At 38.8% G+C, this 26,620-nt stretch overlaps 3 protein-coding genes across 45 annotated transcripts in view; 2 read left to right on the plus strand and 1 right to left on the minus strand.

Moving 5' to 3' along the window:
- Window positions 1-26,620, minus strand: part of MLIP (muscular LMNA interacting protein) — a 314,125-nt gene that overhangs the window by 278,294 nt on the left and 9,211 nt on the right. The gene's annotated exons all lie outside the window — the stretch shown is intronic.
- Window positions 8,349-9,660, plus strand: LOC100346728 (protein preY, mitochondrial-like). The gene has a single exon (XM_070073986.2). The coding sequence runs from the start codon at window positions 8,426-8,428 to the stop codon at window positions 8,753-8,755; it is 330 nt and encodes a 109-aa protein (XP_069930087.1). The 5' UTR covers window positions 8,349-8,425; the 3' UTR covers window positions 8,756-9,660.
- Window positions 8,845-9,060, plus strand: LOC100346988 (phosphatidylinositol N-acetylglucosaminyltransferase subunit Y). Its single transcript, XM_089333142.1, has one exon. The coding sequence runs from the start codon at window positions 8,845-8,847 to the stop codon at window positions 9,058-9,060; it is 216 nt and encodes a 71-aa protein (XP_089189268.1).

Raw genomic sequence — 26,620 nt, forward strand, 5'->3', positions numbered from 1 at the left:
CATATGTATATAGTAGAATATACTAATGATTCAAATCAATTCAATACATTGGGATGTACTGGGTCTAGATCAGTCATAGGAAACATGAGATGTCTGGAATGCATGGTATACACATCATCAGCAGTGACTATTCATAAAAATCCTTAAATATAACAGATTTGAGGGTAAGTTTCCTCTCATCATCCTAAAAGCATATTGAATTGTAATTTAGAGAATTTTAAAATATGGTAGATAATATCAGACATTTACTTACATCAAACTACTCATGTGTATGTTGTCTATTTATAGAGTAAAAACACTTTTGAATATTTTTTTGTGAAATTTACCCTTTAGTGAAGAGTTAACAATTCTGAAATGCATATATGGCTTTAGAAACCCTTAAAGGACATGTATTTAATGGTAAAAAATCTCAGCATTTCTTGACAGTGACATAGAAGAAATTATATTGTAACCATAATTTTTTTTAAGAATTAAATTGGTTGGAAGGTGAGGCCTATAACAGGTCCTTTAAGGATATACTAACAGGACCAGTGCCATGGCTCACTTGGTTAACCCTCCGCCTGCGGCGCTGGCATCCCATATGGGCACCAGGTTCTAGTCCTGGTTGCTCCTCTTCCAGTCCAGCTCTCCGCCGTGGCCCGGGAGGGCAGTGGAGGGTGGCTCAAGTGCCTGGGCCCCTGCACCCACATAGGAGACCAAGAAGAAGCACCCGGCTCCTGGCTCGGATCGGCACAGCTCCGGCCCTGGTGGCCACCTGGGAAGTGAACCAACGGAAGGAAGACCCCTCTCCCTGTCTCTCTCTCTCACTGTCTATAACTCTACCTGTCAAAAAAATTAAAATAAATAAATAAATAAATAAATAAATGGATGTACCAACAGAAAATTGTACCATTTGCTTCTAATTTTATCATGATTAAAGTTTTATTTATTTCCACTTATTTGAAAGAGATAGGCAGAGAGAAAAATATTCCATCCGCTGATTCACTGCCCAAATGCCTGCAATGGCTAAGGCTGTGCCTGTTTATGCTAGGAGACAGGAACTCAATCTGGGTCTCCACATGGGTGACAGAGTCTCAAGTAGTATCAATATCATCAAATGTCCATTCTCCCAAAAGCAATTTGCAAATTCAATGTGATACCAATCAAGATACCAAAGACCTTCTTCTCAGATCTGGAAAAAATGATGCTGAAATTCATATTGAGACATAGGAGACCTCAAATAGCTAAAGCAATCTTGTACAACAAAAACAAAGCCAGAGGCATCACAATACCAGATTTCAGGACATACTACAGGGCAGTTGTTATCAAAACAGCATGGTACTGGTACAGACAGATGGATAGACCAATGGAACAGAATAGAAACACTAGAAATCAATCCAAACATCTACAGCCAACTTATATTTGATCAAGGATCCAAAACCAATCCCTGGAGTAAGGACAGTCTATTCAATATATGGTGCTGGGAAAATTGGATTGCCACGTGCAGAAGCATGAAGCAGGACCCCTACCTTTCACCTTACACAAAAATTCACTCAACATGGATTAAAGACTTAAATCTACCACCTGACACCATCAAATTATTAGAGAGCATTGGAGAAACCCTGCAAGATATAGTACTGGCAAGACTTCTTGGAAAATACCCCAGAAGCACAGACAGTCAAAGCCAAAATTAACTATTGGGATTGCATCAAATTGAGAAGTTTCTGTACTTCAAAAGAAACAGTCAGGAAAGTGAAGAGGCAACCAACAGAATGTGAAAAAATATTTGCAAACTATGCAACAGATAAAGGGTTGATAACCAGAATCTATAAAGAAATCAAGAAACTCCACAACATCAAAGCAAACAACCCACTTAAGAGATGGGCCAAGGATCTCAATAGACATTTTACAAAAGAGGAAATCCAAATAACAACAGACACATGTAAAATGTTCAAGATCACTAGCCATCAGGGAAATGCAAATCAAAACCACAATGAGGTTTCACCTCACCCTGGTTAGAATGGCTCACATTCAGAAATCTACCAACAACAGATGCTGGAGAGGATGTGGGGATAAAGGGAAACTAACCCACTGTTGGTGGGAATGCAAACTGGTTAAGCCACTATGGAAGTCAGTCTGGAGATTCCTCAGAAACCTGAATATAACCCTACCATTCAACCCAGCCATCCCACTTCTTGGAATTTACCCAAAGGAAATTAAATTGGCAAACAAAAAAGCAGTCTGCACATTAATGTTTATTGCAGCTCAATTCACAATAGCTAAGACCTGGAACCAACCCAAATACCCATCAACAGTAGATTGGGGGAGCGGAGCCAAGATGGCGGAATAGTGAGGGCGCGCACCGATAGTCCGGGAAAATTTAGTTTAATAAAAGGGGAGTTACGGTAGCCGCAGAAAATAGAACCAAACAAAAATTGCAGGGGAAACCCTTCTGAATGGAGCAGGCGTGAATCTGACGACCTACTGGGAGAACAAGGTCGCCCACCGAAGGGAAGCAAAGTCGCGGGACCCAGCCGCAGAAGCCCCAGGGTCTGCGCGACAGTGCTCCAAGGAGAGTGCACGCCACACAGAAAACAGCGGGGAGACTTGAGACGCTCAGGGCTCCGAGTCCACACATCGGCGCTGGAAGGGGAGGTGAGCTCAATAACCCGAGACATTGGTGGGGAAACGGGGGTCAGAATCTAGAGGGGGGCCGGAAAGTGCAGCAAACTCACTACCGGAAAGAAGGAAAAAAAAAAGCTTCTCGGGTTTCTCTTCCCCCTAACCTTGCAAAGGTTACAAGGCTGCAAGACTTGAAGAATTCCCAAGAGACAAAGAGCAGGCCTCCTCTTTGGATTTACATATCAGTGGGGGAGAGTTAAGGAACTGAGTCACTACAATTCAGTAGCCTAGGCAACCCAGTGGGAGTCCAGAGGAGCCAAAGACTGGAAGCTAAATACCATCAATTCTGCACAGCCCTGCCCTGCAGTGTTACTTACCCCCTGAATAAATAAAATAAATAAATAAATAAAAAGAGAGAGATTTACCACGCATAACCTGAGGGTGTCACCTTTGCACACCCTTAACCAGGAAGAACCAGGCAGAGCTCTCAGGCCGCACCCATCTCAAGCCTCCAAGGCTCCTCCAACAGCAGGCAGTCCACTTAACACGGACACAGTATAAAAAAAAAAAAAAAAGCGCACAGTGACGCAAGAAGAATTAACTATGCCGAGTAACAAACACAGAAATAGAGGGAGCAAGATCAACGATGACACTATGATGCCTCCAAATAAGCAAAACACCCCAAGCCAAGAGTATGAAGATGATGAGATAGAAGAAATGCAAGATACGGATTTCAAAAAATTTATGATAAGAACATTTAGAAGTTTTCAAAAGAAAATCCTTGAACTACAGAAATCCTTAATGGACAAGATTGAAAATCTTTCTCGTGAAAATGAAATTTTAAGGAAGAGTCAAAATGAAACTCAGAAACTAGTAGAACAGGAAAGTGTAATAGTCAAGAGAAATCAAAATGAAATGAAGAGCTCAATAGATCAAATGACAAACACATTAGAAAGCCTTAAAAACAGAATGGGTGAAGCAGAAGAGAGAATATCGGACTTAGAAGATAGAGCACAGGAAAACATACAGTCAAACCAAAGAAAAGAAGAGGAAATTAGAAACCTGAAAAATATTGTTGGGAATCTACAGGATACTATTAAAAAAACCAACATTCGAGTTCTAGGAGTTCCTGAAGGCATGGAGAGAGAGAAAGGATTGGAAGGCCTTTTTAGTGAGATACTAGCAGAGAACTTTCCAGGTTTGGAGAAGGACAGAGATATCCTAGTACAGGAAGCTCATAGAACCCCCAATAAACATGACCAAAAGAGATCCTCACCACGACACGTGGTAATTAAACTTACCACAGTGAAACATAAAGAAAAGATCCTAAAATGTGCAAGAGAGAAACGTCAGATTACTCTCAGAGGATCTCCAATCAGACTCACAGCTGACTTCTCATCAGAAACCCTACAAGCTAGGAGGGAATGGCGAGACATAGCACAGGTGCTAAGAGAGAAAAATTGCCAGCCCAGAATATTATATCCTGCCAAGCTCTCATTTGTGAATGAAGGTGAAATAAAGACCTTTCATAGCAAACAGAAATTGAAAGACTTTGTGGCCACTCGTCCGGCCCTGCAAAAGATACTTAAAGATGTGCTACACTCAGAAACACAGAAACACGGCCATCAATATGAAAGAAGGGAAAGGAAGAACACCTACCAGTAAAAGAGCATGGGAAGCTCAAAGCATATACTAGAAAATATTTCCGGGAAAATGGCAGGGCAAAGTCACTATGTATCAATTGTCACATTGAACATTAATGGTCTGAATTCTTCAGTTAAAAGACACCGTTTAGCTGACTGGCTCACAGAACACAACCCAACTATTTGTTGCCTACAAGAAACACATCTCTCTAACAAAGAGGCATGCAGACTGAAAGTGAAAGGTTGGAAAAAGATATTCCATGCCAACAGAAACCAAAAAAAAGCAGGTGTAGCCATATTAATATCAGACAAAATAAACTTTAATACAAAAACTGTTAAGAGAGACAAAGAGGGACACTATATAATGATTAAGGGTTCAATTCAACAGGAAGATGTAACTATTATAAATGTATATGCACCTAATTACAGGGCACCGGTCTATTTAAAAGATATGTTAAGGGACTTAAAGGGAGATTTAGATTCCAATACAATAGTACTGGGGGACTTCAATACTCCACTCTCAGAAATAGACAGATCATCCGGACAGAAGATCAACAAGGAAACAGCAGATTTAATTGACACTATTGCCCAAATGGATCTAACAGATATCTACAGAACTTTCAACCCTACATCTACAGACTTCACATTCTTCTCAGCAGCGCATGGAACCTTCTCTAGGATTGATCACATACTAGGACATAAAGCAAATCTCAGCAAATTTAAAAGAATTAGAATCATACCATGCAGCTTCTCAGACCACAGCGGGATGAAGCTGGAAATTAGCAACTCAGGAAACCCCAGAAAGTATGCAAACACATGGAGACTGAACAACATGCTCCTGAATGAACACTGGGTCATTCAAGAAATCAAAAGAGAAATCAAAAACTTTCTGGAAGTAAATGAAGACAACAACACAACATATCAAAACTTATGGGATACAGCAAAAGCAGTATTGAGAGGCAAATTTATAGCAATAGGTGCCTATATCAAGAAATTGGAAAGGTACCAAATAAATGAGCTTTCAGCGCACCTCAAGGACCTAGAAAAACTGCAGCAAACCAAACCCAAATCTAGTAGGAGAAGAGAAATAATTAAAACCAGAGAAGAAATTAACAGGATTGAATCCAAAAAAACATTACAAAAAATCAGCCAAGCGAGAAGCTGGTTTTTTGAAAAAATAAACAAAATTGACACCCCATTGGCCCAACTAACTAAAAAAAGAAGAGAAAAGACCCAAATCAATAAAATCAGAGATGAAAAAGGAAATGTAACAACAGACACCACAGAAATAAAAAGAATCATCAGAAATTACTACAAGGACCTGTATGCCAGCAAACAGGAAAACCTATCAGAAATGGATAGATTCCTGGACACATGCAATCTACCTAAATTGAACCATGAAGACATAGAAAACCTAAATAGACCCATAACTGAAACAGAAATTGAAACAGTAATAAAGGCCCTCCCAACAAAGAAAAGCCCAGGACCAGATGGATTCACTGCTGAATTCTACCAGACATTTAAAGAAGAACTAATCCCATTTCTTCTCAAACTATTCAGAACAATCGAAGAAGAGGGAATCCTCCCAAATTCTTTCTATGAAGCCAGCATCACCTTAATCCCTAAGCCAGAGAAAGATGCAGCACTGAAAGAAAATTACAGACCAATATCCCTGATGAACATAGATGCAAAAATCCTCAATAAAATTCTGGCCAATAGAATACAACAACACATCAGGAAAATCATCCACCCAGACCAAGTGGGATTCATCCCTGGTATGCAGGGATGGTTCAACATTCGCAAATCAATCAATGTGATTCACCACATTAACAGACTGCAGAAGAAAAACCATATGATTATCTCAATTGATGCAGAGAAAGCATTTGATAAAATTCAACACCCTTTCATGATGAAAACTCTAAGCAAATTGGGTATAGAAGGAACATTCCTCAATATAATCAAAGCAATTTATAAAAAACCCACAGCCAGCATCCTATTGAATGGGGAAAAGTTGGAAGCATTTCCACTGAAATCTGGCACCAGGCAGGGATGCCCACTCTCACCACTGCTATTTAACATAGTTCTGGAAGTTTTAGCCAGAGCCATCAGACAAGAAAAAGAAATCAAAGGAATACAAATCAAGAAGGAAGAAGTCAAACTATCCCTCTTTGCAGACGATATGATTCTGTACTTAGAGGATCCAAAGAACTCTACTAAGAGACTATTGGAACTCATAGAGGAGTTTGGCAAAGTGGCAGGATATAAAATCAATGCACAAAAATCAACAGCCTTTGTATACACAAGTAATGCCATGACTGAGAAAGAACTGCTAAGATCAATCCCATTCACAATAGCTACAAAAACAATCAAATACCTTGGAATAAACTTAACCAAGGACGTTAAAGATCTCTACGATGAAAATTACAAAACCTTAAAGAAAGAAATAGAAGAGGATACCAAAAAATGGAAAAATCTTCCATGCTCATGGATTGGAAGAATCAACATCATCAAAATGTCCATTCTCCCAAAAGCAATTTATAGATTCAATGCAATCCCAATCAAGATACCAAAGACATTCTTCGCAGATCTAGAAAAAATGATGCTGAAATTCATATGGAGGCACAAGAGACCTCGAATAGCTAAAGCAATCTTGTACAACAAAAACAAAGCCGGAGGCATCACAATACCAGATTTCAGGACATACTACAGGGCAGTTGTAATCAAAACAGCATGGTACTGGTACAGAAACAGATGGATAGACCAATGGAACAGAATTGAAACACCAGAAATCAATCCAAACATCTACAGCCAACTTATATTTGATCAAGGATCTAAAACTAATTCCTGGAGCAAGGACAGTCTATTCAATAAATGGTGCTGGGAAAACTGGATTTCCACGTGCAGAAGCATGAAGCAAGACCCCTACCTTACACCTTACACAAAAATCCACTCAACGTGGATTAAAGACCTAAATCTACGTCCTGACACCATTAAGTTATTAGAGAACATTGGAGAAACCCTTCAAGATATTGGCACAGGCAAAGAATTTCTGGAAAAGACCCGGGAGGCACAGACAGTCAAAGCCAAAATCAACTATTGGGATTGCATCAAATTGAGAAGTTTCTGTACTGCAAAAGAAACAGTCAGGAGAGTGAAGAGACAACCAACAGAATGGGAAAAAATATTTGCAAACTATGCAACAGATAAAGGGTTAATAACCAGAATCTACAAAGAGATCAAGAAACTCCACAAAAACAAAACCAACAACCCACTTAAGAGATGGGCCAAGGACTTCAATAGACATTTTTCAAAAGAGGAAATCCAAATGGCCAACAGGCACATGAAAAAATGTTCAAGGTCACTAGCAATCAGGGAAATGCAAATCAAAAGCACAATGAGGTTTCACCTCACCCCGGTTAGAATGGCTCACATACAGAAATCTACCAACAACAGATGCTGGCGAGGATGTGGGGAAAAAGGGACACTAACCCACTGTTGGTGGGAATGCAAACTGGTCAAGCCACTATGGAAATCAGTCTGGAGATTCCTCAGAAACCTGAATATAACCCTACCGTTCGACCCAGCCATCCCACTCCTTGGAATTTACCCAAAGGAGTTTAAATTGATAAAGAAAAAAAGCGGTCTGCACCCTAATGTTTATTGCAGCACAATTCACAATAGCCAAGACCTGGAACCAACCTAAATGCCCATCAATGGTAGACTGGATAAAGAAATTATGGGATATGTATTCTTTAGAATACTATACCGCAGTAAGAAACAACGAAATCCAGTCATTTGCAACAAAATGGAGGAATCTGGAACACATCATGCTGAGTGAAGTAAGCCAGTCCCAAAGGGACAAATACCATATGTTCTCCCTGATCGGTGACAACTGACTCAACACCAAAAAGGAAACCTCCTGAAGTGAAATGGACACTATGAGAAATGGTGACTTGATCAGCATAGCCCTGACTGCTAATGGACAACTTAATACATTATCCCTCATAGTATTTTTTTTTTTGTCTGTTCTACTTAATATGACTGGTTTAATTCTGTAATTATCACACAGTTATTCTTAAGTGTTGAAAATTAACTGAAATGTGGCCTGCGGGGCTTGAGCGGCCGGGACGCCGCGCGGCTGGCGGAGGGCGCGCCGAGCGGGGGTCGCCGGCAACCTGACGATGCTTAGTGGAGCACGCGGCAGGCTCGCCTCAGCGCTGCGGGCGTCGGGGGTCGGCCGTAGGTGCCTGCACGCGACTGGGTCGCGGCCCTCGGCAGATCGGAGCGAGCGGGCGGGGCAGCCGCCCAGCGCCTTCGACCCGGCGCTGCTGGAGTTCCTGGTGTGCCCCCTGTCCAAGAAGCCGCTCAGATATGAAGCATCAACAAATGAATTAATTAATGAAGAGCTGGGAATAGCCTATCCAATCATTGATGGAATTCCTAATATGATACCACAGGCAGCAAGGATGACCCATCAAGATAAGAAGCAAGAAGAAACGGAGCAGCACTAGACCATAATTTTTAAAAACCACAACACTAACTGTTCTCAATACCATATCCGTTTTAAAACAAGGTGGCAGGGGTTAAGTGGGAGAAGAGAATGTTTCTGTCTCTTCCTACACTGACCGTCCTTATCCCACTAATTTCTCTCGCAGGTCTTTTCTACGCGGCCTCTGTGGAAGAAAACTTCCCACAGGGCTGCACCAGCTCCACCAGCTTATGCTTCTACAGCTTGCTCCTGCCCATTACCATACCAGTGTATGTGTTCTTCCACCTCTGGACTTGGATGGGGATTAAACTCTTCAGGCATAACTAAGGGAGCCAGAGCCAAGGTGGTGTGTAGATTCATGATATGTCTAGGGCATCCACCTCCGCAAGCTCAACTAGGTGGAAATGCTGGAGACACACTGCGTTTGCAGGAAGGATGCTTTGCCTCGCTTCTCAGGATTGGGCCTACGAGAGACAAGCTGCAGAAGTGTCTTTTATTGTACTCTAATTCTGACAGCCCTTGTGTTTCGAAGGTTCTGACTTAACTGCTGTGTAGAAGGAACCTTGTAACAGAGTGTCTTGTTGGAAGGTAACAACCCTAATGCACATCTGGTGACCACTTCTTACCCCATTCATCTAAAAGTTAGCCATTTGTAATTCTGTTTGTTTAGCTTCAAGCTTGTTGGTAAAGTGACATGGTAGGGATGACAGAAATAATCTCAAAGGACCCGTGTTGATGTAGTTATAGAGAAATGCATTTAAACTGGTGTGACATAAAACTGTATAATAAACTGGAAATTTCATTTACTTAAAAATCCTTAGTTTGTAAAATCACCTGCATTTCTTTGGTTCAAATGCTTATAACTAATAAAATACTTTCCCACAAAAAAAAAAAAAAAAAAAAAAAAAAAAAAAAAAAAAAAGAAAATTAACTGAAATGTGATCCCTGTTAAACATAAAAGTGGGAATAAGAGAGGGAAGAGATGTATAATTTGGGACATGCTCAAGCTGACTTGCCCCAATTGGTAGAGTTGGAAACATACTAGGGGATTCCAATTCAATCCCATCAAGGTGGCATGTGCCAATGCCATCTCACTATTCCAAGTGATCAATTTCAGTTCACAATTGATCATAATGAAAGGACTAAGAGTCAAAGGGAGCACATAAACAAGTCTAGTATCTGCTAACACTAACCGATAGAATAAATAAAGGGGAGAGTGATCCAACATGGGAAGTGAGATACTCAGCAGACTCATAGAATGGCGGATGTCCTAAATAGCACTCTGGCCTCAGAATCAGCCCTAAAGGCACTCGGATCTGGCTGAAAAGCCCATGAGAGTATTTCAGGCATGGAAAGCCAAGACACTCTGGCAAAAAGATCTCTGTGAGTGAGATCCCAGTGGAAAGAACAGGTCTTCAAAGAGGGAGGTGCCTTTCTCTGAAGGGAGGAGAGAACCTCCACTTTGACTATGACCTTGTCTAAACAAGATAAGAGTCGGAGAACTCAAGGGGCTTCCATAGCCTTGGAAACTCATGACTGGTGCATAGGGAGATTACTGATGCCATAAACAGGAGTGTCAATTTGTAAAGTCAACAACAGGAGTCACTGTGCACTTACTCCTCATGTAGGATCTCTGTCCTTAATGTGCTGTACACTGAGGCTTAATGCTATAACGAGTACTCAAACAGTATATTTCACTTTGTGTTTCTATGGGGGTGCAAACTGTTGAAATCTTTACTTAATGTACACTAAACTGATCTTCTGTTAAAAAAAAAAAAAAAAAAAAGAAACTATCAATTCCCAACTTGACTCTCACTGGGATTAAACATGACAATAGGTCTGATCTGATTTCATCATCATTTAAAAAAAAATCATCTATTATTTTTCACTTTATGTTTCTGTGTGGGAACAAACTGTTGAAATCCTTACTTAAGGTATACTAAGCTGATCTTCTGTATACTAAGATAATCGAAAATGAATCTTGATGTGAATGGAAGGGGAGAGGGAGTGGGAAAGGGGAGGGTGGTGGGTGGGAGGGACGGTATGGGGGGGAAAGCCATTGTAACCCATGAGACGTACTTTGGAAATTTATATTCATTAAATAAAAGATAAAAAAAAAAACAGTAGATTGGATAAAGAAATTATGGGACATGTACTCTATAGAATACTATACAGCAGTCAAAAACAATGAAACCCATTCATTTGCAACAAAATGGAGGAGTCTGGAAAACATCATGCTGAGTGAACTAAGCCAGTCCCAAAGGGACAAATATCATATGGTCTCCCTGATCGGCGACAACTAACTGAGCACCAAAGCAGAAACCTGTTGAAGTGAAATGGACACTATGAGAAACAGTGACTTGATCAGCTCTTGTCCTGACTGTTGATGTACAATGTAATACTTTATCCATGTTATTATTTTTTTGTTCTACTACTATTGTTTGAACTCTGTAATTAACACACAATTATAATCAGGTGTTTAAATTTTAAGTGAAAAGTGATCCCTGTTAGGAATTTGGAAATCATTATGCTGAGTGAAATAAGCCAGTCCCAAAGGGACAAATATGATAGGTTCTCCCTGATCAGTGACAACTAACCGAGCACCAAAAAGGAAATCTGTTAAAGTGAAATGAACACTATGAGAAACGGTGACTTGATCAGCCCTTGCCCTGACTGTTGATGAACAACTTAATACGTTATCCCTCTTAGTATTTTTTTATGTTTCTTCTACTGAATACTTTTGGTTGAATACTGTAATCAATACACAGTTATTCTTAAGTGTTGAAACTTAACTTAAAAGTGATCGCTGGTAAATATACAAGTGGGAATAACAGAGGGAAGAGATGTGCAATTCGGGACATGCTCAAGCTGACTTGCCCCAAACGGTAGAGTTAGAAACATACCAGGGGATTCCAATTCAATCCCATCAAGGTGGCATGTATCAAGGCCATCTCACTAGTCCCAGTGATCAATTTCTGTTCACAATTGATCATAATGATAGGACTAAGAGCCAAAGGTATCACATAAACAAGACTAGTGTCTGAAAATAGTAACTGATAGAATAAAAAAGGGAAAGAAACACCCAACATGGGAAGCAAGATACACAGCAGACTCACAGAATGGCAGATGTCCTAAACAGCACTCTGGCCTCAGAACCAGCCCTTAAGGTACACTGATCTGGCTGAAAAGCCCATGAGAGTATTTCAGGCATGGAAAGCCAAGACACTCTGGCAAAAAATAAAAAAAAATGACCTAAATGAAAGATCTCTGCGAGTGAGATCCCAGTGGAAAGAACAGGTCATCAAAGAAGGAGGTACCTTTCTCTGAAGGGAGGAGAGAACTTCCATTCTGACTACGATCTTGCCTAAATATGATCAGAGTCAGTGAACTCAAAAGGCTTCCATAGCCTTGGCAACTCTTGACAAGAGCCTAGGGTGATTACTGATGCCATAAACAAGAGTGTCAATTTGTTAAGTCAACAACAGGAGTCACTGTGCACTTACTCCTCATGTAGGATCTCTGTCCTTAATGTGCTGTACATTGTGATTTAATGCTATAACTAGTACTCAAACAGTATTTTTCACTTTATGTTTTTGTGTGGGAGCAAACTGTTGAAATCTTTACTTAATATATACTAAATTGATCTTTTGTATATAAAGAGAATCGAAAATGAATCTTGATGTGAATAGAAGGGCAGAGGGAGCGGGAAAGGGGAGGGTTGCGGGTGGGAGGGAAGTTATTGGGGGGGAAGCCATTGTACTCCATAAGCTTTACTTTGGAAATTTATATTCATTAAATAAAATTTAAAAAAAATGGACTTAATACAGAAATCAACAAACAACAAATGCTGGCGAGGATGTGGTTGGAATGAAAACTGGCAAAGCCACTGTGGAAAACAGTTTGGAGATACTTCAGAAATCTGAATATAGTCCTATCAAAAAAACCAGCCATCCCATTCCTCGGAATTTACCCAAAGGAAATTAATTGGCAGATAAATTGTCTGCACCTCAATGTTTATTGCAGCTCAATTCACAATAGCTAAGAAATGGAATCAACCTAAATGCCAATCAAGGGAAGACTGGATAAAGAAATCATGGTATATGTACTCTATGGAATACTACACAGCAGTAAAAAAAAAAAGATGGTCATTTGCAACAAAATTAAGGAATATGGAAAACACATGTTGAGCAAAATAAGCCAGTCCCAAAGGGACAAATATCATATGTTCTCCCTAATCTGTGACAACTGAGCACCCAAAAGGAAACCTGTAGAAGTTAAACTGACACTATAAGAAACAATGACTTGATCAGCCCTTGTCCTGACAGTCAAGGAAGAGCTTACTATTTTATTCTTTTTAGTACTTTCTTTTCTAATTAATACCATTGGTTGAACACACTTAACACTGGTTGAACACTTAACACAGAATTATTCTTAGGTGTTTAAATCCAATTGAAAATTAACCCCTGTTAAAAAGAAGAAGTGAGAATAATAGAGGGAGGAGATGTACAGCTCAGCACACATTCCCTCAAACTTACCCCTAAGGGTAAAGCTAAAAATTTGCCATGGGACTCCAAATCTCATTAAGTTGGCAGGTAACAATGCCATGCTACTAGTTAAGGTGATCAGTTTAAGTTCATACCTGATCATTAAGATAGGAGTAAGTGTCAAAGGGGTCACATAAATAATATCAAGTGTCTGCTAATAATAACAGACAGAATTAAAAAGGAGAGAATGATCAAACATGGGAAACAGGCCACACAGCAGACTCATAGAATGACAAATGCCCTAAACAGCACTCTGGTCTCAGAATCAGTCCTTAAGGCTTTCGGATCTGGCTAAAAAGCCCATGAGAACATTTAAGGCAGAATAGCCAAGAGACTATGGCAAAAAAGATGAAAGATCTCTGTGAGTGAGATCTTAGTGGAAATAAGGGACCATCAAAGAAGGAAGTACCTTTCTCTGAAGGGAGGAGAGAACTTCCACTTTGATGATGGCTTTATCTGAATAATATCAGAGTTTGTGGACTCAAGAGGCTTCCGTAGCCTTGGCAGCTCATGACAGGAGCTTCAGGTAATCACTGACATCATAAATAAGAGTGTCAATTGTTAAATCAACAATAGGAGTCACTGTACACTTGCTCCCCATGTAGGGCCTCTGTCAATGTGTTGTACTATGAGAGTTAACAGTAAAACTAGTCTTCAAACAGTACTTTATACTTTGTGTGTCTGTGTGGTTGCAAAATGTTGAAATCTTTAGTTAGTATAGAGTTGATTTTCTGTAAATAAAGATAATTAAAAATGAATCTTAATGAAGAATGGGATGGGAGAGAGAACAGGAGGTGGGATGGTTTGGGGGTGGGAGGGCAGGTATGGGGGGGAGAACTGCTAAAATCCAAAAGTTGTACTTATGAAATTTATATTTATTAAATAAAAGCTTTATATTAAAAAAAGAATTGGAGTTGGATAAACTAGATATACAAATGTAAAAGAATGAAATAAGATCTTTATCACAGATCATATACAATAATCATTGAAAATATGTTGAATACTTAAAAATTCAACCCGCAACTGTAAAAGTAACAGAAGAAAACATATAAAAAGTTTTTTGCCATTGGTCTGATAATTTTTTAGATATTATTATAAAAGTACAGGCAGCAGTAAAATTTCCAAAAATATACTGAATAGTAATTGTGACAGTGGGCATCCTTGTCTGGTTCCAAATCTTAATTTAAATGCTTCCACCTTTTTGCCATTCAATATGATGCTGCCTGTGGGTTTGTCATACATTTCCTTTATTATGTTGAGGTATATTCCTTCTATACTCATTTTTTAAGGTTTTTATCATGAAAGGATGCTATACTTTAATGTTTTTCTTGCATCTATTGAGATAATCAGGTAGTTTTTATTCTTCAGTTCGTTAAAGGAAATCAAAGGTATACAAACTGGAAAGGAGGAAGACAAATAACCCCTGCTTCTAGGTGATATGATCCTTTACATAGGGCACCCAAAAACTCCACTAAGGGATTACTGGAACTCAGAAGAGAATTCAGCAGTTACAGGATACAAAACCAACACATAAAAATCAATAGTATTATTATACACCAACAATGCTCTGACTGAAAAAGAACCTATAAAATCAGTCCCATTCACAATAGCAGCAAACATTTAATACCTGAGGATAAATGAAACCAAGGATTTGAAAGATCTCTACAATGAAAATTATAAAACATTAATGAAAGGAATAGAAGACACAAAAGGGAAAAATGTCCTAAGTTCATGGATTAGAATAATGCCATCAAAATATCCATACTACTAAAGCAATTTTACAGATGCAAAGCTATCCTACTCATATTATTCACATATACAGAATAAAAATCCTAAAATTCAAATGAAAATATGAAAGACCTAAAGTAACCAAAGCAATCTTAAACAACAAAAAGAAAGCTGAAGACGGAGCAGGGAGGGAGTTTACTGCTCTGGACTAGGGGAAGATAGTTTTAAAAAAAGTAGAAAGAGTGCAATCTCTGGAAAGATTTAGGGAGAGAACTGTAGTGGAAATTCCATGGAAGGAAGAGGGATGTTGTGTATCTATGTGGAGGGTGTGGATATGCAGCACGAGCATGGACACACACAAGACCACAGCAGCAGTGAGCCTCAGAACCAGCTTTGGAGAGTGAAATTAGACTAGATGCAGCAGCCTGTGACACTGGCAATATAGCCTTGGGAAGAGCCTGGTGTGAATCCAGCCTGGAGCCCTGTGGGAGATGGGGTACCTGCCAACCTAAAGGGAAAAAATGTGCATATTTCTCTCTCCCTGTCCCTCCAACAATGATGCCCTGTAACTGGCTGAGAGAAGGCGGGCTCTATTTTTGACATACATTACAGCTGGCCAGCTTGTGTTGGTGACCTAGCAATCAGCCAAAAAGAGATGCCTGAATCTGACTGGGAATATTCACAGGATGCTGAGCACCCAACTAGGACTATGAGGTTCTTCTAGCCTCCTAACACATCACAGGCCCTGGGGCTCAAATTGCCTAGATAGAGCACAAACAGGCAGCTGGCTTTGGGAGTGTCTGCACCTCTCTATGGACAGGATAGACCAGCAGAGCAGAGTAGATCCTCAGCACCCCATGACCATAGGAGCCTTCCGTGCTGAGACAGTGGAAACACCATGACTACATAAGAGGGCACAGAGTGTAGCTAGGTCTCGGGGCAATCACTGTGAGTGGCTCCACACACTCAGAGCTCCATGATTGCCTGGGGTGGGACATTGCAACAATATCCATGATCACACTGAACACAGTATAGATCCTTTGTGTGGTTCTTACGGTAGCATGGATGAGTATTGCACCAACTGTGGGATAACACGTAAGCATTGATCACCTTGGAAGAGAAGAGGTGAGGGTATGACCATATTAACAGAGCTGATCAAATCCTCCACTCAGATTAAAAAAAAGACCTATTACCCAACTTGGTGTCACCCCAGGTACTTGTCCCACCCTAGAGCACTTACCAGAGCTCCTGGCCATACCCAGCACACACTTCTGGGTATTTAAGCCACAGAAGCATAATCCAAAGATAAAAGCCATCAGAGAAAAAAATTAACAAGTATCTCAACAAATGTCTAAAAATAAATAAGAAATTTAAGAAACAAGAATATGGAAGACCGCATGCTTACCCCAAAGGAACATAACATTTCAATATTAGAATGTGAAGATGAAGAGATTGATGAAATGCCAGAAATAAAGTTCAAAATATTAATCTTAGGATTATTCAGAAGAGTTCAGAAGCAAATGTAAAAATTAAATAAATCCATACAATCACATGAATTAAAATTTTTCCCAAGAAATTTTTATCTTAAAGAGAAATCAAAATGAAAATTAGAAAAGAAGAATTCAATAGACCAAATAAAAAACATGGTGGAAAGCCTTAACAACAGACTTGGTGAGGCAGAAGAAAGAATATCCAAGCTTGAAGATAAAACTTAGGAAATTTTTCAATCAGGTCAAAAAAAATGAAGAAATTAGAAAAAAATCAAAATAGTATGGGAATTTATAAAGATTTATGTGATCAAATGATTCAACATACATGTTGCAGGAGTTCCTGAAGGTATAGAAAGAGAGACTAGATTAGAAGGCCAATTCATTGAAGTAGTTACAGAAAACTTCCCCAATTTGGAGAAAGAAAGAGATGCCCAAGTACAGGAATCATATAGAACACCTAATAGACATGATCAGAAAAGACCTTTATCATGATACATTGTAGTTAAACTCTCCAGAGTAAAACATAAAGAAAAGATACTAAAATGTGCATGAGAGAAACGTCTGATTACTTTCAGAGGATCTACAAGTATACTCATGGCTTACTCCTCATCAGAAGCCCTCCAGGCCAGGAGAGAATGGCAAGATATAGTCTAAGTACTTAGAGGAAAAAACTGTCAACCCAGAATACTGTACTCTACAAAGCTCTCATTTATGAATGAAGGTGAAATAAAGACCTTGCATTACAAACAGAAATTGAAAGAATTTGTTACCACTCATCCAGTCTTACAAAAAATGCTTAATGATGTGCTATATACAGAAACAAAGAAATATAGTAATCACTATGAAAAAAATTTAAAGGCAGAAAATCTCCCAGTAAAAATACAAAGGAAATACAAGGTAAACATTAGGGTTCTTTATGGTAAAATGGCAGGGTAAAGTCATTAATTATCAATAATAACCTTGAAGGTAAATGGCCTCAGCTTTCCAGTTAAAAGATACAGACTTGCCAAATGGTTTAAAAAACAAGACCCACCTATTTGCTGCCTACATGAAACACATCTCACTGACAAAGAAACCTGCAGACTGAAAGTGAAAAGATGGAAAAAGATATTCCATGCCAACAGAAACCAAAAAAGAGCTGATTTTGGCCATTCTAATATCAGAAAAAATAGACTTTAACACAAAAACTGTTAGAAGAGACAAAGATGGGCACTATGTAATGATTAAGGGATCAATTCAACAGGAACATGTGACAATAATAAACATATATGCACCCAATTACAAGGTACCTAGCTATTTCAAAGAAATGATAATGGATCAAAAGAGAGACATAGACTCTAATACAATGGTAATGGGGGACTTCAGCACCCTACTTTCAGCAATGAACAGATCAACTAGACTGAACAATTGGCAAAAAAGAACAGTTAATCGACACCATGAAATAAATGAACCTGATAGCTACAGAACTTTTCATTCCACAGTTGCAGAATACACATTCTTCTCACCAGTGCATGGAACTTTCTCTAGAATAGACCACATATTAGGCCATAAAGCAAGTCTCAGCAAATTTTTAAAAAATTGCAATTGTACCATGCATCTACTCTAACAACAATGGAATAAAGCTGAAAATCAACAACTCAAGAATCCCTAGAACATATGAAAACTCATGGAGACTGAACAGCATGCTCATGAATGAACAATGGGTCAGAGAAGAAATCAAAAGAGGAATCAAAAAATTTCTGGAAAGGAATGAAGATAACAATACAACATATCAAAACTTATGGGATATAGCTAAAGCAGTGTTAACAGGGAAGTTTATAACAATGTGATGCCTACATGAAGAAATTGGGAAGGCATCAAATAAATGAGCTACCAATGTACCTCAAAGACCTGGAAAAACAACAAACCAAAACCAAAATTAGTAGGAGAAAAAAATAATTAAAATTGGAGAAGAAATAAAACTGAAATCAAAAGAAAAATACAAAAGATCAGTGAAACAAAAAGTTAATCACAAAGAGACAAATATAATATGCTCTCCCTGATCTGTGGTAACTAACAGAGTACCTAAAAGGTAATCAATAGGTGTGAAATTGTTTGAGATGCAGTGATTTTTAACAGCCCTTGTCTCGACTGTTGAGGGATGGTGGGTTTTTTGTTTTTTATACTATTTGTTGAACTCTTTACTTTAGTGTAGGGTTAACCTTATGAATATATAAAGTTAATTGAAAATATATCTTCATAAAAAATAAGAATGTGAATAGGAGAGGAGAGGAGGAAGAAGGGTGAGAGTACAGGTGGGAAGGAGGGTGGGTAGGAAGAATTACTATGTTCCTAAATTTGTATACATAAAATACATGAAGTTTGGATACCTTAAATAAAATATTTCCAGGTACAAAAAATGTTTACATAGATGAAAAAAAAAAAAAAACAAAGCTGGAGGCATCACAATGCTGTATTTTAAGATGTATCACAGGCATGTTATTGTCAAAACAGCTTAGTACTGACACAAACATACACATGTAGACCAATGAAACAGAATAGAAACCCCAGAAATTAATCCATGCATCTACAACCAACTAATCTTTGATAAATGAATTAAAGCACTACCAGGAGAAAGGACAGCTCAACTCGTCTCTGCCCCCATATTCCAGTGACTATTTCTCATTTGTGTCTTCTCTAACACTTTTTTTTAAAGATTTATTTATTTTACTTGAAAGTCAGAGTTACACAGAGAGAAAGGTAGAGGCAGAGAGAGAGAGAGAGAAACAGGTCTTCCATCTACTGGTTCACTCCCCAAATGGCCGCAATGGCTGGAGCTGCACCAATCTGAATCCAAGAGCCAGGAGCTTCTTCTTTGGGTTTCCCACATGGGTACAGGAGCTCAAGGACTTGGACCATCTTGTACTGCTTTCCCAGACCATAGCAGAGAGCTGGATCATAAGTGAAGCACCTGGGACTCAAATCAGCACCCATATGAGATGCCAACACTCCAGTCAGCAGCTTTACCTGCTACACTACAGCGTCAGCCCCCTTCTCTAATTTTCATCTCAGAAGGACACTTGTCATTGGAGTAAAAGCAAACTCTAATTTTCTTTTTCCATTGATTGTTATCTGAAATTACCTTGGTTATTTGTTTACTAACTACATGGTCATCAGCCTTCTCACCATCTACTACTTTAATTCTGATCCCAGGAAGACTGCCATCTAATTGGTCTTGTCCTCTTGTATACCCTCAGTACTCCCAAAGAAGCCTAGCACATGATAGTTGCCCAAGAGACATTTTAAAACAGATGAATTAAGTAGAACAAAAAATACTAAAAGGGATAAAGTATTAAGTTGTACATCAACAGTCAGGACAAGGGCTGATCAAGTCACTGTTTCTCATAGTGTCCATTTCACTTCAACAGGTTTCCTTTTTGGTGCTCAGTTAGTTGCCACTGATCAGGTATAACATACGATATTTGTCCCTTTGGGACTGGCTTAGTTCACTCAGCATGATGTTTTCCAGATTCCTATGATTGAAATTAAATAGCATTATACAGATCAAATGTTCAAAAAAGATAGTGGTAATCTCTAAATCTCTATGATTCTACTATATTCAACCCCAAAATGTAACTTGCTAACAAGTATCTATGCATTCAGCCCTTCTCAGGCCAATATGTTGTTTTGACATAGTCTTATTCATTTTCTGCTGAGAAGCCACTTTCAGATTTCTAAGTGCTCTGAGTAACTGAGAGTGAATTATTCTGTACTTACTATTTGCTGTTGAACTGAAAAGGATTAAAATTTCAGCATGGCTGAACAGTTCAGCATACAACTAAAAACTCAGAATACATGCAAAGCGATGGACATAGCTATGGATTGCTGTATATATTACATCTCTCATATACAATTCAACTTTATTGTATGGATTTTAAAAAATCAAGAGAGATTGGGTGATTTAGGGCAGAAATAAAATGCAGCACTCTTATTTTTCCTATCTTGTTTGCTGAGTAAAGCAGCATCCTACAGTTTCTCAAATAAGATAAGCCTCCAGTCATTCATCTGAAACTGAATTCCAGTTTACCACCTTGCCAAAGGAAATTTTCTAATTTGTGATTCGGTCACTGAGATGTATTTCATTCAGACTTTAAACCTGAGAGACACAACGCCCACATCTGCACCATGCTAAAGGTGCACGGTGTCTTTCATTTTGATAGACAGGCGAGCTCTGGCTTTGAGATAGCTTGGGCCATTAATACACTTCAATAACATTCACTCATTTTAAACCCAACATATTTATTCCTCTTGAGTTATTTTGTTTGTGCTTGTTTGTTTTTAAATGGCAGCTCCCAGCATGATTTTCAGAAGAGAATGATTTAAAGTTCATGAAATGTCATCGCATAGTTCCACTTTCTCTAACAAATTACACAGGAAACCAAGATGAGAGTCAAACTTAAACCACTAAACATTTTACATAAAATGCTCCAAAATTACAGGAAATACCAATTTCCAAAACCTTACACAGTTTTCCTAATCACTTTTATAAGTGAAACTTGTATTGTTCAAAGATTTAAAAATGCCAATATTTGCAACTATTTAAGTTATTTTATATATTTTATGGAGATTATATGGTTATTATATTTCCAAATAGCAAACTCTACTTCTATTAACTTGTATGACAGGAATGTAATCTCTTATCAGTATATGCTCAACATCTTTGTTAGTTTTAAGCCTAATTTAATTAATGTAAAAAGTAAATATGCTTGCTTACATACGTGACAAGAATGATAAAATGGATAAAAGTGGTTTGCTGAATATGAATATTAAGACTCTAGAAGAAGCAAGAAAGTATAATATAGAAAACATGCTAAGAAGTCACAGTGGTAATGATGAAAATATGAAAATTCAGGGGCTGGTGTTCTGGTACAGCAAATGCGGGCAATTCTAACACTGGCATTCCATATCAGAGTGCCTGATTTGAACCCTGCTTCTCTGAATGGAACCAGTCGGGCAGCAGCAGATGACCCAAGTGCTTGGACTTCTGAGACCCATGTGGGAGAACAGGATGGTATCCCAGGCCCCTAGCTTCAGCCTGGCGCAGAGCTGGCTGTGGCAGCCATTTGGAGAGTAAATGAGTGATGGGAGATATCCCCCTCTTTCTCTCCTCCACCCCCATCCCCTGTGTGTCTGTGTGTCTGTGTGTTTTTTATCTCCCCCTGTCTCTCTGCCTTTCAAATAAGTAAATATTATTTTTTAAAACATGGAAGTTCATTATACCTTTCAAAAGACATCTGAATGCAGAGAGCAAAATGTCAGAAAGAATGGATTTTGGACTTCATGGATCAGTAATTGTTTTTAAAGAAATGTTTATAATTTTATAAATAGAGCGGAAAATGTAAAACCAAAAAAAGAGACAGGATATAACCTCAAAAAGGAGAATACTTTAAATAAATTGAATTAATATAAATTATCCTATGAAAAAAATTACATTGTTCCTATCTTTCTCATTTACTCTAGAGTGAGTGCAACCTTTGCACAGATAAATATCAATCCACAAATCATTTTTGGCCTTCATTCTTCAGTCTAACCCCTAATGTGACAATATTAGGAGGTAGAGCACTTGGAAGTTCATGAAAATGAATCCCTCATGAATGGAACTGATGACCTGACTTAAGAGACTCCAGAGACTTTTCCCCCTCTTTGTGCCACATGAGGATACAAGTTGGCAGTCTATAACTCAGAAGAGGACTGAGGCCAGAAAATAACCATGCTGTGACCCTAATCATTGACTTCTAACCTTAAGAACTGTGAGAAATACATTTCCATTTTGGTTTGTATTTCATAACATTAAATTATCCTTTTGGTGACTTTTGTCATTTTTACTCATTCATATTATTTATTAAAAGGCAGAGAAACAAAAACAGACAGTTGAGATCTTCCATCCCTTGGCTCACTCCTCCAAATGCCCACAGTAGCATGGCTGGGCCATGCTGAAGCTAGGAACTTGGAACTCAATCAGAATCCCCCACGTGGAGGGCAAGAACATAAGTACCTGCTGCCTCTCAGACTCTAAGTTAATAGGAAACTGGAATGGAGAGTGACGCCAGAACTCAAATCCAAGCACTACAAAGTGGTATGTCCCAAATGGCAAATTTGAACCACTGAGCCAAATACCCACTCCGTTTCTGTTATTTATAAGCCACTCAGTCTATGACATATTATGATAGCAACTCATACTGATCAGGACACATGATAAACACAAAGAAAAACTAAGTTTACACCATTGGAAAGGATGTCAGTAAGTAGACTCAAGTTGTCCTTTTGGTATTCCCCATCCTTTTGCTAAAACCAGAGATAAACAGCATTTATCTATCAGAGAATTCTTCCAAGTTTTACAGTCTAGAAGCATGCTCAAATCCCAGGAATCATTGATTTCCAGGTTTCTGCCTAAGGGTAAGTTAAATATCATGTGTCCATGTGCCCTAACCTTTCTGTGTCAATCCTGATTGTCCTAAAGTAATTATTTATAGGCCCCTATTCACTCTCAAAAGTGTTGCTGTTCAGATAATAAGCTACATGATCACCTGGCTAAATAAGAATAATAAATCTGCTCATCACATGAATAACTCAGATATTTAGAAATAGGTATCAATAGTGTCTTCAAGGAAATAAAAATGGTCATAAAACAATGTAGGAGCTAGTGCTGTGGAGTAGCAAAGTCTGCATTGTCAGCGTCCTATATGGATCATTGGCTGTTGAGGCCATTTGGAAAGCAAACCAGTGTATGGAAGACCTCTCAGTCTCTTCCTCTCTTTGCAACTCTGCCTCTCAAATAAATCTTTTTAAAAAAATTCTAAAGTTTGGCTAATAGAGATGTGCTGCACACATATACTCAACTGATTTACATGCTAATGTTTGCTGACATGGAGGATCTATAAAAGGATCTATATAGCTCTACTTTTGTAGAACAAAGGGAATATATTTTTCATTATACCAACACTTTTAAACTTTCTCATTATGTTATCATAGGCCAGTCATTAATTCCCCTATTTTGTCCAATATTTTCACTTTTATATAAATTTTAATAAACATTATACCTAAATATGTTTATATTTCCATGCTTTAAAAAAAATCCTAGAATAAAGTTACCTGGCTGATAGGTGTGTGCACATTTAAAGTCTCACTGCATTTTATACTCCAGAAAAGCTGGACCAATTTATGGCCCTAATGCAGTATGTGAGACCATGTATTTTGTAGGAAAATTCTCAAATTAAAAAATAAACTATTAGAGGCATTGTTTTCCTAGGAAAATATCTTAAGTGTAAGGAAGGATAATGCCAGATGAAAGTAAGAGGCATAAAAAACAGTCTCTGGGCCTACAACTTCTTTGAACCATACTGCACTGTTAAATATATTTCTGTTCTTTTGAACATTCCATGCACATACCACGCACCAGCATGCCTTCCCTATTCTCTTTCCACTTGACTGTATGCCTCCCCTGCTACAAATATCCCACCTGAGTTTAGCAGCTTTGATATTTTTTACTTAATTGTATGAACCACGTATTAGGTATGGCATGAATTATTTGCATTTCCTAATATCTATGTGTTCTTATGTCTATATAGTATTCATATTCATATAATTATTCTCCACTAAAACTAGGCCACATTTCTTTCAGAACAGGCACTATGAGGTTTTTTATGTTTATTTATTTATTTTCATCTAATTGAAAGGCAGAGAGACAGAGATAGAAAGTAATGGGGGATAGAAGGAGAGGAAGAGCAAGAGAGAGAGAGAGAGAAGCATCTTCCATCCACTGATTCACTCCCCTAAATGCTGACAATGGCAAGGGTGGAGCCAGGATGAAGCCAGGAGCCCAGAACTCCATCTAGGTCTCCTATGAGGGTGGCAGGAACCGAAACACTTGAATCCTCTGCTGCTCTCCAGAACACATTAGCAGGAAGCTGGATCAGAAGTGGAGTATCCAGGACTTGAATCAGCACTCTAATTTAGGCATTCCAAGTGGTGGCTTAACCCACTTCACCACAATGTCTGCCCCAGGAATGTTTTAAACAATCTTATTTTTTATCCTTTTTCAGTCTTCACAGGGTAGAAATAAAATTTGAACTTAGGAAAGTTTTGATGCTGGCTCATTTCCCAGTGGGTAAGTAGGCATAGTTTCTGGTCTATCAGTGAGTTGAAATCACATGAGGTTCTGTCTGCAAAGAACAATCCCCAGTCATAAACCCAGGGTTTCTCCAGACACAAGCAGTAACTTGCATACAACTGTAATTCTTACTTCTCTAACGGTACCATCGGTTGAATACTCACTATTTGCAACCAGTTTGCAAATATTTCCCTTTTTCAGTCCATGTGACATCCCTGTTAGGCAAATGATTTCCCATGCTACAGATGCAGAAATTGAATCACTTGGGTTGAACACACAACAACCAAGATATGAATCCTGGTCCCAGAGTCCCTGCCATTGAACCATCAAAACCACTGTGGCACAACAAATGGAGGCAGAGATTATAACTGTCATGCTAGCTGCGGTTTTCAAGCTTTCAGAAATGCTGTGGCTTTAGTTATGTGACTAGAACTTGGTTTGGGCATGCCGCACATCAAACTTACATCATGGTTTTTTATAACGATGTTTATCTCTCTTCCTATTCCATTTCTGCTGCTATAACAAAATACCTGAGACTGGGTAATTTATAAAAAGCAGAAATTTATTTTGTCACAGATCTGAAGGCTGGGAAATCTGAGATCAAGGCGCTGGCAGACTCAGCATCTGCTGAAAGCTCTTTCATGGCAGATGGTGCCTTCTAGGCATCCTGACATAGCAGAAAGCACAGAAGGCAGCAAAGGGACAGATGCTGTGTCCTCACATGGCAGAGGAAAAGAGGAAAAACTCACTCCTTGCACCCTTCTATAAAAGCCCAGATTTCATCCACTGGGGTTCCAACCTTGTGACCTAATCACCCCTTGCAGGTTCCACCTCTTCATATTATCAAGTCGGATTAAGTTTCAACATAGGACTCAGGTGACACAACCATATCACAGCATCTCTCAAGGAAGAATACGGATATTCCACAACACACATCACCTTGTATTGAAAAAAAAATTTAATATCAGTAAAGCACTGAGAAAAAGCTTTAAAAATAGGCTTCTGGTTCATGCAGGCTGATGCAACATGTGTGTTTCATATCCTTCTTCTGACCCTATTAGAGAAGTAAAGATGTAGAGTAAAGAAATTCAAATGAGTAAACCTACAACAGTGAAAAGTCAGGCCTGGGAGGAGAGTCAGTATAAAAAGCACATTGTAAATTCCTGGAAGATGAAAAGGAGATGGACAGGTATTGCCGGATAAAGTGTAGCTACAAGAAGAGGCCCTAACACATGCCTTTGCAAACCCAAGAGGGCACCAGGGTTGGAGGAGGAAAATTCTACAAAAGCAAGACTGTAACATGGGCCCAAAAAGAAAGGAAGTCACTGGAAATCCCTAGGATCAGCCCCTCCTTCTCATTCTTCACCCCATGCAAGGGAGCCCCAGCATCTGGGCATCCTGGGCATCAACAAGCTGCATGCAGATGACTCCTGGACAGGATGAACGAATCAATCAATCAATCAATCAATCAGTCTGTGGATGAACAGAAGCAGAGAGCACAGCAAAACGCAGGAATTCCCTGACTGAAAGCTGAGATCCACTGGAAAAATAAAATAGGAATGATAAAATTCCTCATTTCCTGTATTTCTTTCATACATTCCAAAAAACACCCCACTCTCTTTGATAAGCTTATTAATTCATGCTGACATTTTCTTCCTTCAGCCTCCCACCAGGACAAGATATCCCCAGAGAAATTATAACAGGTTCACGAAAGCAATTCTACAGGCTCTCTCATCTTCTTCCAACACAAATGTCATCAAGTTAGTATTTAAAACCATGAGGTGGTCTCTGAATCGTTACTTTCTGACATGCACACAGGTACGAGGCCTATTTTAGAGAACACAGCTGGGGTGATGTCTTTTCCAGAAGCCACTCATTCAAGGAAACAACCATTCAGTGAGAAAGGAAATGTGTAAAAGGCACTTAAAAATTTTTAGATTATAAATAATGGCAACAGATCGGTAATTAAGCTACAA

Source organism: Oryctolagus cuniculus, chromosome 5, assembly GCF_051225735.1.
Source record: "Oryctolagus cuniculus isolate XC-2025 breed Fujian yellow rabbit chromosome 5, ASM5122573v1, whole genome shotgun sequence".
NCBI classification, from domain to species: domain Eukaryota; kingdom Metazoa; phylum Chordata; class Mammalia; order Lagomorpha; family Leporidae; genus Oryctolagus; species Oryctolagus cuniculus.

Excerpts from the sequence above, each read along its gene's own strand:
- LOC100346728 (XM_070073986.2), top strand. The coding sequence starts at position 8,426 with ATGCTTAGTGGAGCACGCGGCAGGCTCGCCTCAGCGCTGCGGGCGTCG.
- LOC100346988 (XM_089333142.1), top strand. The coding sequence starts at position 8,845 with ATGTTTCTGTCTCTTCCTACACTGACCGTCCTTATCCCACTAATTTCT.